The 17,654-nt window shown below is 37.9% G+C and overlaps 2 protein-coding genes across 2 annotated transcripts in view; one reads left to right on the top strand and one right to left on the bottom strand.

Annotated features, from left to right (window-relative positions):
- The first annotated feature begins 223 nt into the window (after nucleotides 1-223).
- f3a (coagulation factor III, tissue factor a) lies at nucleotides 224-9,344 on the top strand. The gene is made up of 6 exons (XM_084747167.1): nucleotides 224-369; nucleotides 3,447-3,558; nucleotides 4,656-4,849; nucleotides 6,842-7,023; nucleotides 7,137-7,305; nucleotides 8,622-9,344. Exons 1-6 carry the CDS (start codon nucleotides 303-305, stop codon nucleotides 8,765-8,767), a joined length of 870 nt encoding a protein of 289 aa, XP_084603293.1. The 5' UTR covers nucleotides 224-302; the 3' UTR covers nucleotides 8,768-9,344.
- A 1,621-nt stretch (nucleotides 9,345-10,965) lies between these two features.
- The window catches only part of cubn (cubilin (intrinsic factor-cobalamin receptor)), an 81,898-nt gene continuing 75,209 nt past the window's right edge, over nucleotides 10,966-17,654 (bottom strand). The window contains exons 62-67 of the mRNA XM_084747165.1: nucleotides 16,398-16,606; nucleotides 15,960-16,104; nucleotides 13,744-13,925; nucleotides 13,367-13,532; nucleotides 11,498-11,733; nucleotides 10,966-11,221 (exon numbers count right to left, since the gene is read on the bottom strand). Coding sequence (XP_084603291.1) covers nucleotides 11,114-11,221; nucleotides 11,498-11,733; nucleotides 13,367-13,532; nucleotides 13,744-13,925; nucleotides 15,960-16,104; nucleotides 16,398-16,606 — 1,046 coding nt within the window. The 3' untranslated portion in view covers nucleotides 10,966-11,113. The remainder of the gene's footprint in view (nucleotides 11,222-11,497; nucleotides 11,734-13,366; nucleotides 13,533-13,743; nucleotides 13,926-15,959; nucleotides 16,105-16,397; nucleotides 16,607-17,654) is intronic.

Below are 17,654 nucleotides of genomic sequence, written 5' to 3'. Positions count from 1 at the left end.
TGGTTCTTATGCCATATGGTGGAGTTTAGAGTGCAGTGGAAAGAGTTGTAATCCAGGAGAATACCGCGAGCGCTTACTGTATCCGCTCAGTGACCTCAGCAGGACTGGCACGCGCTCTGATTGCACGTATGATGGCTGTCCCAGTCGGGTAGCGTCACAGCCGGACGCTCCTTATTTGGTCATGCCTCGCGTCGTTCCACCACTATAACCATTGGATTGTAGTCAGAGAGGAGGTTCATAGCGCTTCACACGGTGGTCCGCGAACATCTCTGTATCTGTTTATCTGGACTACATCACCCGACATGGACACACTGAGACTCCCAGCTTCGCTGTTCACTGTCCTCTGTGTCTCCACACTGTCTGTCTCAGGTGAGTCCAGCATCTTCTCATGCGCATTTTCTGCCCATACAGCCTCAATAAAGACACGCTGGAATATTTGATCATATTTTGAGAATAAGAAAAAACAATTATAGCAAATCTAAAGGTATAATCTCATTCTGTAAGTGGGCACAGAGCGTCTACTCACACTGAGACTTTTATTTACATTACTTTTTTCTTTGCAACAAATTAGTATTCTTTAATTCAGGTGGGTCGCAAGAAATTGTATTTGGGTCTCTTAATAAAGAAAATACTTTGGGAGAAATTCTGCAAAGTTTAAGATTTATATCTGCAATACATCTTTTATAAAGCATTTAAAATGTTTAGGTCGTTTTATTGATGAGAGGAAAAACAAAATCCTGATAATTCTGCCAAAATGCACTTAATATTTTAACTCATTTATGAAGTAGACTAAAATGTTCTATAATTTAAAAATGAATAAGTTGAGAAAATTGAAAATTTCAAGCCAGTTTACTTCAATAGATTTGTGATTTTTGAGCCCAACTCAAACTCTTAAGCTTTAAAAAAGTTTTACAAACTACTAATGTTTTGTTGAGATAATTTACTTTTCTTCTTTAGATAAACTTGAGTCTTTGACTTTTAGAAACCCCCAAAAATTGTATTTCAAAAATCGAGTCAAGTCGTTGAGGTAAGTTGAAATTTTGAGTGTTCTTCAGGTTTGTCTTCTTGACGAGAGGAAATTAAAAAAAAAAGTGAGATTACTTGTTAACTCTGCTTAAATACATTTATTTTTGATTTACTAAGTATTTAACGTGTATTTGCATGTGTCAAGATAATATATGTTGATGTGGAAATGGCAGTAACAACGGACAGGAAAGTTCATTAATGCAACATTTATTTATAAGGCCTGTTGTGAAGTGGGTCATGATGGTTTGTCATCTTTAAAAAGTACGTCTCCGGAAAAAAGTTTGGGAAACACTGCTCTAATTAATTTAAACATACTTTATGCAGGTTTAAACGGTTATGGAGAAAATTTGCATGGTATGATCAGCACATCACTACATGTTCTGCAGGGTACATTTTCAAAAACAACTTTTAAATGTAAATGGAATTGCTTAAAAGCCTGTACTTCTACTCTTTGTTTGTGTATGTACACATACAGAATTTTTTTTTAAAAAAGAATAGGAATTTCAAAGGAATGTGAAGGAGAAAAAAGCGGTGGGGTGTAATGATAGACGTGCAACAATACATTGATCTGGATCGATATATATCAATTCAGTGTTCATGCAAAATCAATCACAGATGAAAAGTGAAAATATCAATCTATATAGTCATCTTTAAGACATGCCTTTATTTTGAAATTCCCATGGTTGTGTCACAAATGTCTGTAAGAGTTTAGTCATAAAATTGTTGAATTCTAACTTGGTTGCCTTTTGTGAGTTGACAAATGTAACTGATTGTGTGAAACGGATTTATGACTTGCCTGATATTGATTGCAGACCCCTGAATTAAAATCGAATCAGAATCATATCATGACAGACATTGTGATATCGGCAAATATCGTATTGTTGTCCAAAGAATACATATAGTATCATATTGTGATGAAACTTGTGATATACACCCTAGAATTCACAAGCTGTGTGTTTTATCACGAGATTTAACATTGCAAAAAAAAAAACCCTGATATAACAACAATGCATCCCATAAACACCATCCTTTACACAAATATAGTGATTCAGTCATAGTCATAAGACACACAGACACATATCACAAGAACGGTCAGTTCATAATACATGCAAGAAAACACTGAGCCTGCATACACTCATGTGATATGGCTTTTCATAAAAGCAGAGAATAAACACAAGCAACAACAAAAAAGAGAAAATAAACAACAATAATTACAGTAAGCCTTTAGACCTGTATGACACAGGAAACCCAGAGGACTTATCTGAAGCCCCCACCTAAAATGAAATTTCACAAAGTTATTTAGATCAGAAAATACAGAACAATGCAAAACTGTTTTAAAGTAACGCAAGTGATTGTAAATTAAAAGTAATAAAATATGTACAATAAGTAAAAACAACAGCACAATCAGTTTAAAAGGAGAAAATGTGAGTATGTGATGTGTGAGGCAGTGTGTAGCATGCATATTACATGGGGGAAGAAAGTTACAAAACAGCAAGTAAATGCTTTTTAGGCATCTTTTTTTGTAACATTTTATAGAAAAGTCATTCCATAATTTAGCACCCCTAAATCTTATTGAAAACTGAGAAGTTTGAGATGATGATCTGAAGATAAACAAGATGAATATGATGCAGCTGTGAATCAGCTTTAAAGTAAGTCATGAACCACTCAGGAACATTCCCTTCACTTGAGAAGACTTTCTAGATAAAACCACATATTTGAGAAATATTGATGTCATAAATAGTGCAAATCTGGAGTTTGTGAAATGAAAGACTCTGACTCTGATCATGTTGCAATCCTTTTCTACTCACTGTAGGACTGTGTTGGCCACTGAATCTGTCATCCATTCTGATTTTGAATTATCTTAATGTCCAGTTGCAAAATTGTGACAACCTTTGAGTTGAATTAAAGAACCTACAGCAGAATGTGTCCTGGGTGTTGTTCTGTTTGCCCACTCTGCCTAAATCCTGTGTGCAGGACAAGCTTGGGAACCAGGCCCAGCCTCAGCCTGTTGCTATCCAAACAGCTTTCCTCTCATGTGTTCTTTGGGTGGCACACACACTTGTAGTCAGAAACAATAAACCGCAAGTGTCTGAGGTAGTGACTGAACAGTCAGTCCACATAAACATACGAACAAAGATCTTTTATTAACACTTATGACAGCAAAACATTTCACTCAGCACTTCACTGAAGCAGATAAAGTGCTGAGTCTGAACACTTGACTTTTATTATTTCTGCTTCAGCATGACATAGTGTGCACAAAGTCAGTGTATCTGCAGATATAAAATAGCTTTGGTGCTGTTTTCTGCCTTAATGATTGGGCTCTCTATCCATGTATCATTCTAACTTTGATCATTTGACCTCGATATGGGCTTTTGAAAGGTGTTTCAACAGTATCTGACATGACCTCTCTCACTCTGCAGGCTCATATCCCCGAGCACAGAATGTCACATGGAAATCCACCAACTTTAAAACTGTTTTAACCTGGGAGCCCAAACCATCAGCTGATTACTCCTACACAGTGGAGTTCTCTGCGTAAGTACTGGACTGTACCTGTTGACCTTGTCAAGAATTTGCATTGAATTCTTGGCTAATTCATGCAGTCCACTGACTCTTGTCACAGACAGGCTCAGGTGTGTCTGTGAAGCTCACTCCCTCTGACATACCCGCTGAGCAACCTTGAAGGAAAGATTAATGGCAGCAGAGCTCAATAAGAATCCATTACTGATCCAATAAAAGCTTTTAGTGGAATGTTGAGTTTAGGCCAGAGATCTTTAAACAGAAAACACAAATAAAGGACGCACAGATATTAAAGGGATAGTTGCCATTATTTGAAGTGGGATTACATGAAGTCCTTATCTATTGTCAGTGTATTATCTACAGTAGATGGTGGCCTCCATTGTACAAAAAGTGTACACTGTATTTAGAATATTTTCACCACTTTACCTTACTGTCAGATATATGAGCCAAATATCAGACCAACCAAACTCCTTTAACAAAAAAAGTGTTTTTTTTTTGTATCACAGAACATGGGAGTTGCTGGTCGACCACTGCTTCAGCCGGTTAGTTTGACTGTGTTATTGTGTGACTGTGGTGAATCTGAACTAACCTTTTACACACAGAAGTTGCAAAATAACACAAACAAACCAACCGTTTGAGCCAGCAGTAGACTAGCAACTCCTGTGTTCTGTGACAAAAAATGCTGTTTTTGTCAAAGGAGTCTGGTTGGTTTGGAGAGAGTGATATTTGGCTCATATAACGTTGGTTTCATGTCAGAAATGGCTGTCTGACAGCAAGATCATTGAAATTTGAAAAAAACGACAAACAATCACTATTCAGACTGATTTTAAGGTTGTACACTGCAACATGTAATTTTATTAATTAAAAAAGCTTCTATAAAAAATCTATGAAAAATAAAATACAAAAACATAAGCAAACGGAAACTTTCGATTATAAACGATTTACACAAAGTAATAAAAATACAAATAAAAATAGGAACACTACATTTTAATTTGGAAAGGTGTATCCTGCTGTGATGAATGATTACATACATCTGTGCTTATCATCTGACTGTTAGCATTGTTAGCACTGTCTGTGTGTAATGAATAATGTGATCTGTCAAACTGTTGCAGGGTTGGTGGGAACAAACAGAGGAACCCTTACTGTATCCGCTCCACAGCGACAGTGTGTGACCTGTCCAACTCTCTGACTGACCTGAACGTCTACTACACGGCTGATGTCCTGTCTGAGCCGCCACGCGGGGCCACCTCTGACCTCATCGAGTTCCCCTACACCAGCTCGCCACGATTCTGCCCCTACAAAGACAGTAGGTTACTCTGCTGTGTTTTTTTTTATCAACATAATGTGTTTCAAATAACATCTCACTGGGGGAACACTGTGAAAATATCATACAAACTGTTCAGATGCATGTTAGAGCAAGTCAGCAGTGGAAAAGAGCTGGTACACACATTAACTGACACACTCACACACACACACACAGACAGTAGAGGAAGCATTATCTCCAGTTTAACATATTTCAAAGGATTATTCTAGTTTCTTACACCTTTGATCTTATCCTCAGAGATTTTGGCTTTCATCTCTATCATTCATAACTCACCAAGGTCACTGGTGAGCTTTGGGAACAATGTGACTTCACGAAAAAAACAAAGTCTAGAGGGTCAAGAAACAAAAGAAACAGAAATGAGTCAGACAAGAGAAAAGGAGGGTGAACACCAAAATGAATCTCAAAATCATTCATTGTAAACATCCACCACAGTTTACAGACCAGCTTCCTGCTTCAACTCTGGCCCACTGTCTTTAAGATGGATTTAGAGTTCTGCATGAAGAGGTTACGGCTCGGCTACAGAGATACCACGTGGAACTGTGATTGGTCAGCTGGGGTTGCTTGTATTTTTTGTCCTACAGGCTTCTCATGCAGGTCGAGATAACAGAAGACTCAGTAATCTGCTGCTTTCACCAACATAGACTTGCTTCTAATTATGTGTTGACATACACATCACTAAGCATCACGGCAACCTTGTCTGTCCTGTCCTTCTTGGTGGACATAATTAATTACATATACTCAAATGACTGTAATTAAGACATTTTTCTGGGTACTTGTACTTTCATGAGTAGATTTTCAAGTCTGTGCTTTTACTTGTACTTACACATCCAGTTCACCATGTAATCTACTGAGTTACTTTTTAAAATTGTACTTGAGTACTGAGTACAATTGTATTTTGTATTTTTGGAGCCACTCAGATGATCTGATCACAAACAGACAAATGAAAAACAAAACAAGGCATTTGAAGTAAGGATGTGAGTGATTAATCATTTATCAATAAATTGTCATTAACAATTTAACCAATTGAAAATGTATTGGCTGTAATTGCAGCTCATGTGACATTGTTTTGTCTGGCAGAACCATTTGTTAAATAAGAAAAATATTTTAAAATGAGAAAAAAAAGACAAAAAAAAAAAAACAAATTTAGAAAAAAAACCTTTTGTGTCATAAAATTGATTCGCAATTAATCAATTGTTAGCATTTACAGCTATCAATTAAGGAAAATACACAAAATCTCCAAACCCTTATTCATAATGCATTAAACATCAGCACTTAAAAAGTAACTAATACTCTGAGTGGTTTTTGAGACAAATACTTTGTAATTTTACTTGATCATTATTTGGGCCACCACCCTCATTTGAAAGAATAAATAGCAATAAAAAGGGTAATGCCTGCACACTTACTCAATGCCACAAAAAGTTTAATATCGATCACTCCTGGATATTCATCAGGTCAGAAGTCTGACCCTCTTCCTTTGAAACTTTTTCTGATAGCCCTGATAGAGCTACACCTACGTGATGTGTGTAAACCACAAGAATACATCCCATAATACAGAAACTGGAACTCTTTTTGATACAGGAACCTCCTGCTTCCAAATAACACCAACTGTTATCTTGATGTGTTTGTACTTCCTGTTGTTATTTGGTTATCTCGCCAGCCATCTGTCTCACAGGAGGGTTTTCTGGGAGCGCAGGCCTGGTCCACCCTCAGTGAGACAGTCACCTCCCTGTCCTGTGGGGTTCATACATAAAACATAACTTTCCTCCCTAGAGCCTGTCTGACTTTGTTATAGTGATCATCTTGTTCACAGACTACAATGCACAATACGTTGACAGAAGTGACAGGCCAAACTGAACATAAGACCCTAACATTATCAGAGTGGTCTTTTCCATGTCTTTATGTTCAGGGATTCATGCACAGTGAAATTCTTGTCTGCCAGTAAACAGCTCTAACCCCGCTGTCCCTCTCCCACAGCTGACATTGGCAAACCTGAGTTCAAGCTGGAAGTGAGCAAAGACAAAAGTAAGACCACCCTGTATGTGACCGACCCACTCACCGCCCTGTTTAAAGATGGCCACCAGCTGAACATCAGGGACATCTTCTCTGACCAGCTGCAGTACAGAGTCACCTACAGGAAAAATAAGAGCACGGGCAAGGTGAGTTACCACAGCCATCACAATCTCAGCCTCAAAGACATGAAGAAGACAAAATAATATCAATATCACACAATATGAACGAACATCATGTTCTCCTCCTGTGCTGTCTGTAGAAAGTGTACAACTCTAAGACCAGTGAGATAGAGCTGGAAGGCCTGGACCGAGGGGAGAGCTACTGCTTCAACGTGCAGGCCTACATCCCCAGCCGCAGCATCGACAAGCAGCTGGGAGAGCTGAGCCCCACCCAGTGCTCCGACGACAATGACAAGCCCTTCTTTGAAGGTGAGCAGTCCTGATTCATAGAGAAAGTGACTCAGTTACATCATCACTCTGTGCACAAAGGTCCTGACATAACACATGCAAGTAAGAACCTGCGTAGTGATCCCAGCACTGCTGTCCGCTTTAGTCTTTAGACTTCAAGAAGTCAGAGTTTACACAAGTTTATGTACAAGATATTTGCATGAAAGGCAAAAGGTAGTTAAATTCTTGTGATTCTATCACTTCTTTCACTGCTCTTTTACATGAATTTTTTGTCATAGTCTCCTGGACTGTAGTGTTATTTATCCATCTAGATAATTTTGGTGTGAGCTGGACCATTTTGAAAATATTGTCCACATAGGTCATAGGCTTTTCCTCCTCTCCACTTGGCTTGTGTTGTTCAAAGCACCAAAAAATGTATTTGAAAAATATAAAACCTGGGTCTGTCTCCAAAAACCACACAGTTTCATGTTGGAACTACTTTTTTGGTGCAGTTGAATCTACTGGAACTACTTTGAAATCTACTGGATATCTTGTAGAAAGTAGTTGCCAAATGACTGGATTTTCATTTTTGGGTGAACTAGCCCTTTAAGAGCTTGAGTTTGACTTAAAAGTAAAGAAAATTGTAAGTTTAGCCAGTTGCCTTGAAATTATTAGTTCTCACAATTCAAAAGAGTTTCTCTTTAACAAGCCAAACATTATAGATTTATGTCAAAGTTCTTTGGCTTTTGGACAGAAAGGCTGATTGTTAGAAAACGAACAGCGCCATCTGGTAGACATAATAAGTCATGATATATTTGTAGGTGGCATGTTCTTGTAAGTGCCTCCTGTGTGGTTATCATTGATGCAGTGGAAGAAAGGACTTGTAGACACACTCCCGATCACCTCAACCTTTACACAAATATGCAGAGTTACGTGGTGGCTGGTGGAGGTCAACACATCTTTCTCATGATGGGATGAAACTGTGACTCACGTCTCTTTGCTCGGATTATAAGAAAAGCAGCTCAGCAGCACTCCCTCTGAGTGGGATGAGTGTGTGTGCCAGTCACTCCTAAATACATTTACTGTAAATGGCAGACAGATCAGATTTTCTATTTGTTGGACACACAGTCAGCATTACGTCACCTACAGTAGGACAAACTTAGAAGGAGAGGTTGGTGTAGAAATACAGAGTAACAAACTAACGTGTTGCTTTCAGCCTTTACCTATATGACATAATGAAATTTCCTGATTTTCCATGATTTTATCTAAAATGAAAAATGATTGCAGAAATTACAGTTGTTGCCATGGTGAAGAAGGAGGCATGTTCATGTAGCGTTGTCTTGTTTTGTGTTGAACAGTGTATTCAGTGGGTGTGATTGCTGCTGCCATCTTCCTCATCCTGCTGCTCATTGGCCTCATCATCGCCGTCATAGTGATCTGCTGCAGGCGCAGGAACAAAGCTCCAAAGGATGAAAAAGAAGTTCCACTGCGGGACAGAGTATAGAGTGTGTGTTCTATCACACACACACATCACTGTGGGAATATGCGGTACAAGTGAACCGGTCTGCGGCCTGTGAGGAGAGCAGGAGGCCAGATCTGGTTCAGCATTCCACTGTCAAACACTGGAATCAAAGCGTCCTTTAGTTTCTATGAAACTGCCTCTCAGTATGTCAGACATACTGGATTCTTTCTTTATCACGTCGTGCTGCAGACAAAGAGACTTTAGGAAAACGCTGAACACTCCTAATGTACACACTGTCATTGTGCTGAAGCTGTATTCATTCCTTGTCCTTATATTTGGTGAGTGGTACCTCTGATCACTGAACACAAACACTACCAGCTGATCTTATTTATTTCATGTTATAGTGGACTCTAACTTGAACTGAGTGTCATGATGAGCATTTGTGGGAGACTGGTGGAAGCAATACTATGGGGAAATCATGACATAGAATATATTATTTTTGTATATGATGCTTAATTTATTGTTTAATTGAAATTAACATATTTGTATATGATGCTCTCTTTTTTTTAGCTATTTTATATTGTTGAAGAAATAAAAATAAATATTTTACAGAGCACAATCCATTTGCACATTTTTTAACAAAAATGTTTCCATGTCTTAACAGTCAATACTAGGTTTGTTTATGAGCAAGAATATGGCAATAGGATATGTATCATGATTCAAGGGTTGCAATACGATATAATGCAATACTCTAAGATAATACATTCCTATTTTATAAATCTAATTTGAGGAAAACTGTCACTGATTAAGAGAAACCCACCATATGTGTAAGATTTGAATTCAAAAAGTTAACTTTTTATGCAATCAGAACCAGGAAGACAGATAACAGCACTGCTATCTAACTGTCGAGGGTTTACTTTGCGCATATCACAATATCACAATACAGTGTTTGTGAGAACTGATACAGTATCAAAAATATATCACCATTCTCAATATTTTCAATATTGTCTTACAATTTTCTTCAATACTGTTAGATGATATATAAAATAGTTTGTTATAGTTATATAGTATGTTCAGAATCATATACTGTTATAGAAAAAATATTTTTTTTTTTCAGTTTTATTTTATCAGGGATGATAATATTACCTATAAACCAATATATATATTGGTTAATATCTGGACTAACTTATATTTGATTTGAAAATGCATTTACATAATGTAGTTTTCCCTGGTGTCAATGGAAAGCCTAGAGAGTCAAAACAAAAATTAAGAAAAGTCCTAGGTTCTAAACTTTAAGTTTTGAGTCCTAAACAAGTCAGAATTCACTCTTCAGCAAATGTAACGCCATTTTAACAACAGTAATTCTTATTTCCATGTGATAATACACTAATTGAAACATACTGAGGAATATTATATTCCATTTCTGCCATATTCTGACAATACATCCCCCCAAAATACACACTGGACTTTAAATGTAAAATACTTAAAGTAGTAGTATTATTAATAGTACTTTATTCTCTCTTTAGGAGAAGAAAGGTGTAAGATGTTAATCAAAAGTTAACAGCAGAGTTTGAACATGAGTTAATTAAGGATTTTGATGTGAGGAAAAAGGTTTGTCCATCCAGTACCTGATACTGGATCACTACATAGTCAAGAGCAGTGCAGCCAATCAGCATCCTAGAAGGGTCTGCTGGTAGCTACAGCCATGGTTTTAGGTGTGATGACAGTGAGAAGTGTCCATGGAAGTGACCCGTCTCGAAAAAACAATGGCCGCTCCTGAAGAGGTTAGTGTAGATACTGTGTAGCATCAGTTATATCAGAACTGGAGAATATTTCTTCACTGAAAGAAGAGCAATTAGTTGAAGTTAGCCCATGTTAGACGTGATAGACAGATGGTTCACCTGCCAAGTATTTTTTGAAAGTGCCTGCCCTTTTGCAAACAGTTTCCAAGGATGATGGTTCTGTGGAACAAACTGTCTGGCATGTCAGGTTAAAAAAACCCTTTGCACATGAATAATGAAAATAATCAAGAGCACCATCATATGTGGACCTTTTTTTTTATTTTAAATGCCTCTGAGGTTCCCCTGGTAACCCTGTGTTTAACATCACAGTACCATGAACTGCGGGTAATTTCCTCAGGCAAAATCTTCAGAAATGTGGATTTATGGAAAGTGTGTATAAAGGGCTCAAAAAGTCTGGTTTAAAGTGAACATTAATATGACAAATGAGTGACCATGTCGTTGTACTTCTGGTATCATGTATTTATTATGACAGTATATATGTATTATTTACATTAGTTTAATTACAAAATAAATGCACAGCAGGTAAAACATGATCAGAAAATTAGTCAGCAACCGTCTGTGTGCGTGTGTGCGTTTGTGTGTGTTTTCAGCTGCTCCAGGTGAGTCTGAACCCTGAAGGCAGGGTGGCGTACTGGGCTTGGAAAACGATGTAGACGTGATGGGAGGAGGCTGTGAATGGAGCGATGTTGGTTTCCTGAGCAAACAACACAGAGAGGAGAATCAAATTAAAACAAGAAACTACTTGTACATTCAAACTATCGAAGACAGTTTTTAATCTCCAGAGACATGTTCACTGTATATTAGTTTAGAAACACACAGAAACACACAGTATCTGTACATGTACACTTTAATGTCACTTTAATGTCTCTTCTGTTAACAGTCAAGAACTTACAAAGGAAACATAGAAACATGTAAACAAATTGTTTTTTAAACTACTATGTCTGCAGTGATTCCCTTCTTGGCTACATACCGCTCCACAGTAAGGTCCAACAGGCGCTGAGGAGGAGTCTGGACCATCATACAACTTCAAGAAGTTGTTCTGGCAGTCACCAGGGTCATCAATACTGATCTGAGCAAAGGTGATGGTCACCACACGACCTCTGGGTGCCACGATGCCCCATTCGCAGCTTGTACCATTGGGATAGGTGCCGGGGTAGTTGGGGCTCGCGAATGAGCCATGGTCTCCAAAAAGAGTGCCACCACAACCTACAACACAAACAGAGTACACAAAGGGCCTGATTTACTAAGATCCCAAATAAAGACTGCTAAATTCTGTGTGCAGTCTTATACATTGCATGTTTGCTTGGTGTGTGTTTTGCAGGTGATCAGCTAAGAATAACTACATAAATGACAACAGATGCAAACACAGTGGAGCCAACAGGATCTAAATGAGGGTGTGTATATGTTACACATTTCAACCACGGGGAGTTTGGACAGAAAGCAGAATGACTGCAAGTGCAAAATGAAATTCAATCCCATGGAGGTGTTAGTGGAAGAACATATTGTTGAACTATAAAAAGTAAAGAACAATAGGTTCAATTAAGAGAAGATGGCAAGATATAAAGTGAAGAACAAAGGAAAAATTGACTTATAATGAGAACTTATTCAACTATCTTCAGTAATAATAATAACGACGACGACGACGACGACGACAACGACAACAACAACAACAACAACAACAACAACTATTATTATTATTATTATTATTATTATTATTATTATTATTATTATTATTATTATTATTATTATTATTATTATTATTGTTATTATTATCCAGTGCACAAGAGGTGTGAGCTGTGTCCTCTGTAGCCCAAGCCCTCAGGTGAGATACTCGGGACAGTCTCACTCACACCAGGCAGCTGGTCAGCCTGCATCTGGTCTGACAGTGGACATAAATGCCCTTACAAGAGGGATCAAAGATGGGGTACAGGCAGTGAGGTCTCTGCGTGCTGTTGGAGAGGACTGCACTGGATGAGAGAAGCACAATGGGGTAAAGACATGCAACCTGTCAAAAACCCACTTAAAAATGTAATGTTGGCAAAAAGACCACAACAGGGTTTCAGGTACGCTTTTATAGTTCCTCGATGGTGGAACAACTTACCAAACTGCAGAGTCTCTCAGTCTTACAGAAAAAAGAACTAAAGACCCAGCTCTTTTGTGAACACCTCTGCACTTGATAGACTGCATAAAAAAAAAAAAAAAAAAATCTGATGTATCCTATGCACTGCCTCTTGCACTGCCTGTGTCTGCCTACATCCTATTAGACTTGAACTTTGCTTCATGGGACTTACTCATGTTGTTCTCTCCTGAGTAGATCATTGCTTGTGTTGTATCAGCTCTCAGATGTATGGCACTTTGGATAAAAATACCCAATAATTTAAATAGTAAAATTGTAAACTGTAAATTAAAAAGGTAGATTAAAAAGTTAGTTCAAATTAAAATAAATTTAAAATAGGTTTTGTCAGGACATTTTGGCTTCTACTTTGCTTTGATTTTGTAGCCTGGCATTGCCATGAATGTGTATTACTCTGGAACCTCTCAGTTCATTCCATTTCCAAGAGACATTCTCAGCATGTGCAGAACAAAGTGCCTCTGGATGCAACTGGATAGACCAGCAACCAATCAGAACAATAAGACAAACGTGTACATTAGAGCTGTGTGACACATGCAAGTTGGGCATTCCTGCAAAACATGTTCCAACACAATTCCAGCTATTTCCATTATTTTGAAGTAGGGATGACAGTGACAGTGACAGTGTTCATAACACTACTGCCTCTCTAAGCACCACAGTGGCAATCAACGAAAATAACAATGAGACAGCAGCTGTTTGAGTTCTGACCATGAGGGGAGGATGTCCACGTGGCCTCAAAGCCATCTCGAGAGAGGGAGAAGTCACTCTTGAAGCGAAGGTAGAGTTGGTTGGATTGTGGGAAGATGGGGCTGGGCAGGGTGTTGCCACAGAACCGACCAATCAGTGAGGAGGTGGCTGTGCTGCCGTTACGGACCTGGAAGACAACACAGAGAGGTCACAGCCACAGATATATGTGGACACTTTTTTCTTTACTTTTTTTCCCTGATATGGACCACTTCATGAATTGAAATTACAGACAATAGTGTACTTTTTAACATTAAGACAAGAGGTCCTGTCCTGTGACATGAAGGAGCTCAGTGATGACTGAGGTATGTGTGTCTCTGTATGTGTGCTGCTTGTTTCACCTCCAGGTAGTCAAATCCACAGTCGGTGTGACTCTCCAAGTCAAAGTTGTTGAAGAAGAAGGAGATGTAGCTGTTCTGTGGGGCCGACAGGATGATGGTGCAGTCTATGTTGTGGGGGTAGATGTCAGGCCAGCCAGGACTCTTCAGGTAGCCGTATTCCTGCTCATAAGTTCTGCTGCAGCCTGGAAACCACCACCACCACAGTCAGAGCATTCATCTGCAGCCAAGTTCCCTCAGCACCCATCATGCCCACTGTTACAGAACCTACTGTGCAGTTTTCATTGGGACTATTTCTTCAGGGAAAGGAGTCAACAAAAACTGTGTGTGTGTGTGTGTGTGTGTGTGTGTGTGTGTGTGTGTGTGTGTGTGTGTGCGTGTGTGTGTGTGTGTGTGTTCTGTGGATTATCCAGAGAAACAGATTGAACTCTGCTGTATAAAGGTGCAGGCAGAACTCTCAGATATTTGAAGCCTGTTTAACATCAGTTCAGTAATAGCAACTGTAGATATTAATAATTGCCTTTTGACTGGTTACAATTCAAAGTCAATATAACCATAATGTATTTCTGACTAGCAACAATTCTTACAGATATCTACAATTCATTTCTCATAATCAGATCAATTGGTGGAAGTGTGCAACTTTTACCACTGACTTCTATTCAAACATAGTTACAGATATGCATGATTCAGTCTGGACAAGGTATAAATCCAGGTGGAAATATTCATCATTTAATGTTGACCAGTTGCAGTTTTTACTTTATGATACTTAAAACTCAATTCTCACCAGGTTAAGTGTTAATTGTTATTATAAGCAGTTCAGTTCTCACTGGTAGAAATGTTCATTGTATCTTCAATAGCTTTTATCTTAAAGATCTCAAAAATGGAACTCTAAAATTCACTTCTGCCTGTTGTCAAAAATGAAATCACTGATACATCAGCATGGAATTGTAATATTAATTTAAATAAATATGGACTATGGATTATTGGTTCATGAATGGATCAAACAATAATCCCATATGGGGTGGCAATAAAATATTCATTCATTCTTTCATTCATTCATTGTAACTAGTAAGAAAGTAATGTCAGATATGTGAAATGCATTTGTAATATCATATAAACATATCTGAAATATTTTGTTGATCTGTCATGTATATGTATCAGAGGTGCAGTCATTTACATCTGAAATGGGAAGTTACATTCCTACCAGTTACAATCCTTTTTCAACATGTGGAAATCAAACTGTACTTGCAGATATCTGTCACTGTTATTCTTATAGTGAAAAAGGAATTACTGATTATTATAATTACATTAAAGATATCTTTAATTCAGTTTTGACTGGTGAAATATAATTTCTACATGTGAAAATAAATTTGTAACCTGAGTTAAACTGCTACTAGTCAGCCTTACTGGTTAAATGTTCAGAGGTTTGCCTCAGACAGATATCTCAAAATCTGAAAAATGAAACCCAAACTATCAGCAGTTTCACTATCAGTAATATCAGTACCTTGGGTGAGCCAACGTTCCATAAAAGGTAACAGTTTTCACAACATATACTAAATTGAAAATTAATTTCATTTTAATTGAATTTATGTAATTAACATACCCAAGTGCATTTGGTGTGTGTGTTCCTTTCTATTATAACTGTTTCACTATCTTTATATCAATTTAGTCATTAATTTATGTTTCTTGTTCCGTGTAGTTTTTTTTCAGTCATCTTATTTTATTATTATTATTAATGGTATTTAATTTATTATATTTGTTTTTGTCTATGAGAACTGTAAAGTATGGAAACCCATTTCTGCCACTGAAAGAAAACAAACTGACTTTTTAAAAAATCTAATAATTATGACTTACCATGGGGATATTTTTTCTTTCTGTGACAGAAATGGGCTTCCATACTATAGTATTGAGTATTATGTGTATAAAAACTTTAAGTCATAAAAAAAGAAAAGTAATTTCACACAAGTAAGAATCAGTGAGTGAAGCTGCTGATTGGTGGGATGGTGTAATCCCGCCCTCTATTGGCAGACAGCTGCTGGTACGTGTGTGCCAAAGTCTCAACAGATTGATGAAGCACGCTTGCTCACATGTATACACATTTAAAGCAATGAAATAAATAAAGGATGTAGAAACTCAGTTAAGTAATCATGTCTCTTCACTTGAGCAGGATACCTTGGTTGTGTTTGTCATCTTGCAACAGGTTTACTGCAGGTACCTACCAGCGATCTGATAGGTGAAACTCAGGCCATTTCCTGTCATGAAGGTGTCAGATTTGAAGTGCACGAGCATGGTTCTGCCGTAGCTGTAGAAGTCGACTGGATGATTATCTGATGCACAGAACTTATGTGACTGCCCGTAGTCTCCCTGGAGACACAAGAAGCACCTCGTTCAGAGTGGATGTTAGAAAACTGTAACTGTATAGGAGGTTTTTCCAAAAAAAATCTTCACCTTTCAGTGATGCTTTCACACCAAACATGTTCACATGAACTCTGGGACATTTTGCCTGTTTAGTTTGATTTGTTTCAGCTGGTGTGAGAGCAGTCAGTCAAACTCCATTACACTGTTTCCATTCACCTGCTTTAATTCCACTGTGTGAAAATACTCTAATACTCTACTCTGATACAGTCCATGTGGGCTCAGTCCCTGCATGAACTCACCACAGGCCAGTCCTTCATCTCCAGGTAGTTTTCGGAGCAGCTCTGGCTGGGCTGGAGGACAAAGGTCTGGACTGACAATTTGATGGTCTCCTGGGCTGGAGCATCCAGGATCCAGCGGCAGGTGGTGGGAGAGGGGTAGGGACTGGGGTAGTAGGGCGAGGTCAGGGTCTGAACGTCAGTAGTAGCATTTAGAGTCCCGCCACAAATCACTGAGGGAAGACAGACATTTAGAAAGGTTTAGAAAATGCACAAAATTAAAAATAATGTCACTGAGTGTAGAACATGATTTTTTTCAGCAGGGAAATCTATGCGATCAATAAAAATAAAATCTATTAAAAAGTTAGATGCCAACTTTCAGCAGATGAGGACACAAACAAAGAGGACATCAATACTGTAGCATCAACGTACCACAGCTCACTGAGGAACAAGTTAACACACACAATTCATCAATGAGACTGATGCCTGAGAACAGATAAGTAGGACCAGACAGCTTCCCTGCTCCATTCTGATGGGACTTTTGGACCATCAGATCATCACTTTTCATCACACTGACAACAAATGCAGCAACATTCCAGACTTCCAGCAAACATAATACTGCCACAGTTTCACTGCTGTTTAAAACCAGTGTTAGACAAGTTAATGAAATGTAGTGATTGGTTACAATTACTACAGTAGTTACTTGTCTTTTAATTGAATCGCTTTTCCAGTTAGTGTATAGAAAAGTAATTAGTTACTTGCTACTGACAACTAGTGTTCCTACCTGTAAGATACAGTTTTATTGCCTATGATTTAAAACCACTGGTTCCTAACCTTTTTTCTTTGAAGCCCCCACTACTTTAAAAAACGAGTAACAAAGTAAGTGTAATTCCACTCCACATTGATTATACTTCTACAAAAACCACCTTACCAGCCATTCACTGTCCTATTTCACGATAATACAGACATAAAAATCATTGTGCCAAAATGTATTTTATGTACTGTCTGTCCTTTTGACGTCTGTGCTCCTGCTTTGCATGATGAGATATTATAAGACATCAATCTCTTATAATGAGCACAAAGTTGTCTTAAGTCCATATTTCTGTTCACATTAATAATCCCCATGTCATTTTCTCTGCATGTCTTGTATCATGCTTCTTTGTGTTTTTTTAATAGTACCCTAAATGTAGCATAATTGGTATCCTGTATGTGTTTTTCTAACTATAATATTCTACAGTGACTTTTTTGTGTTTCTTTTATAGTTACATCTTTCCAAAGAGA

The sequence above is a fragment of the Lutjanus erythropterus genome, chromosome 21 (assembly GCF_056507025.1).
Source record: "Lutjanus erythropterus isolate fLutEry1 chromosome 21, fLutEry1.hap2, whole genome shotgun sequence".
NCBI lineage: Eukaryota > Metazoa > Chordata > Actinopteri > Lutjaniformes > Lutjanidae > Lutjanus > Lutjanus erythropterus.
The sequence above is the reverse complement of the archived record's forward strand: the minus strand, read 5'-3'. Positions and strand labels throughout refer to the sequence as shown.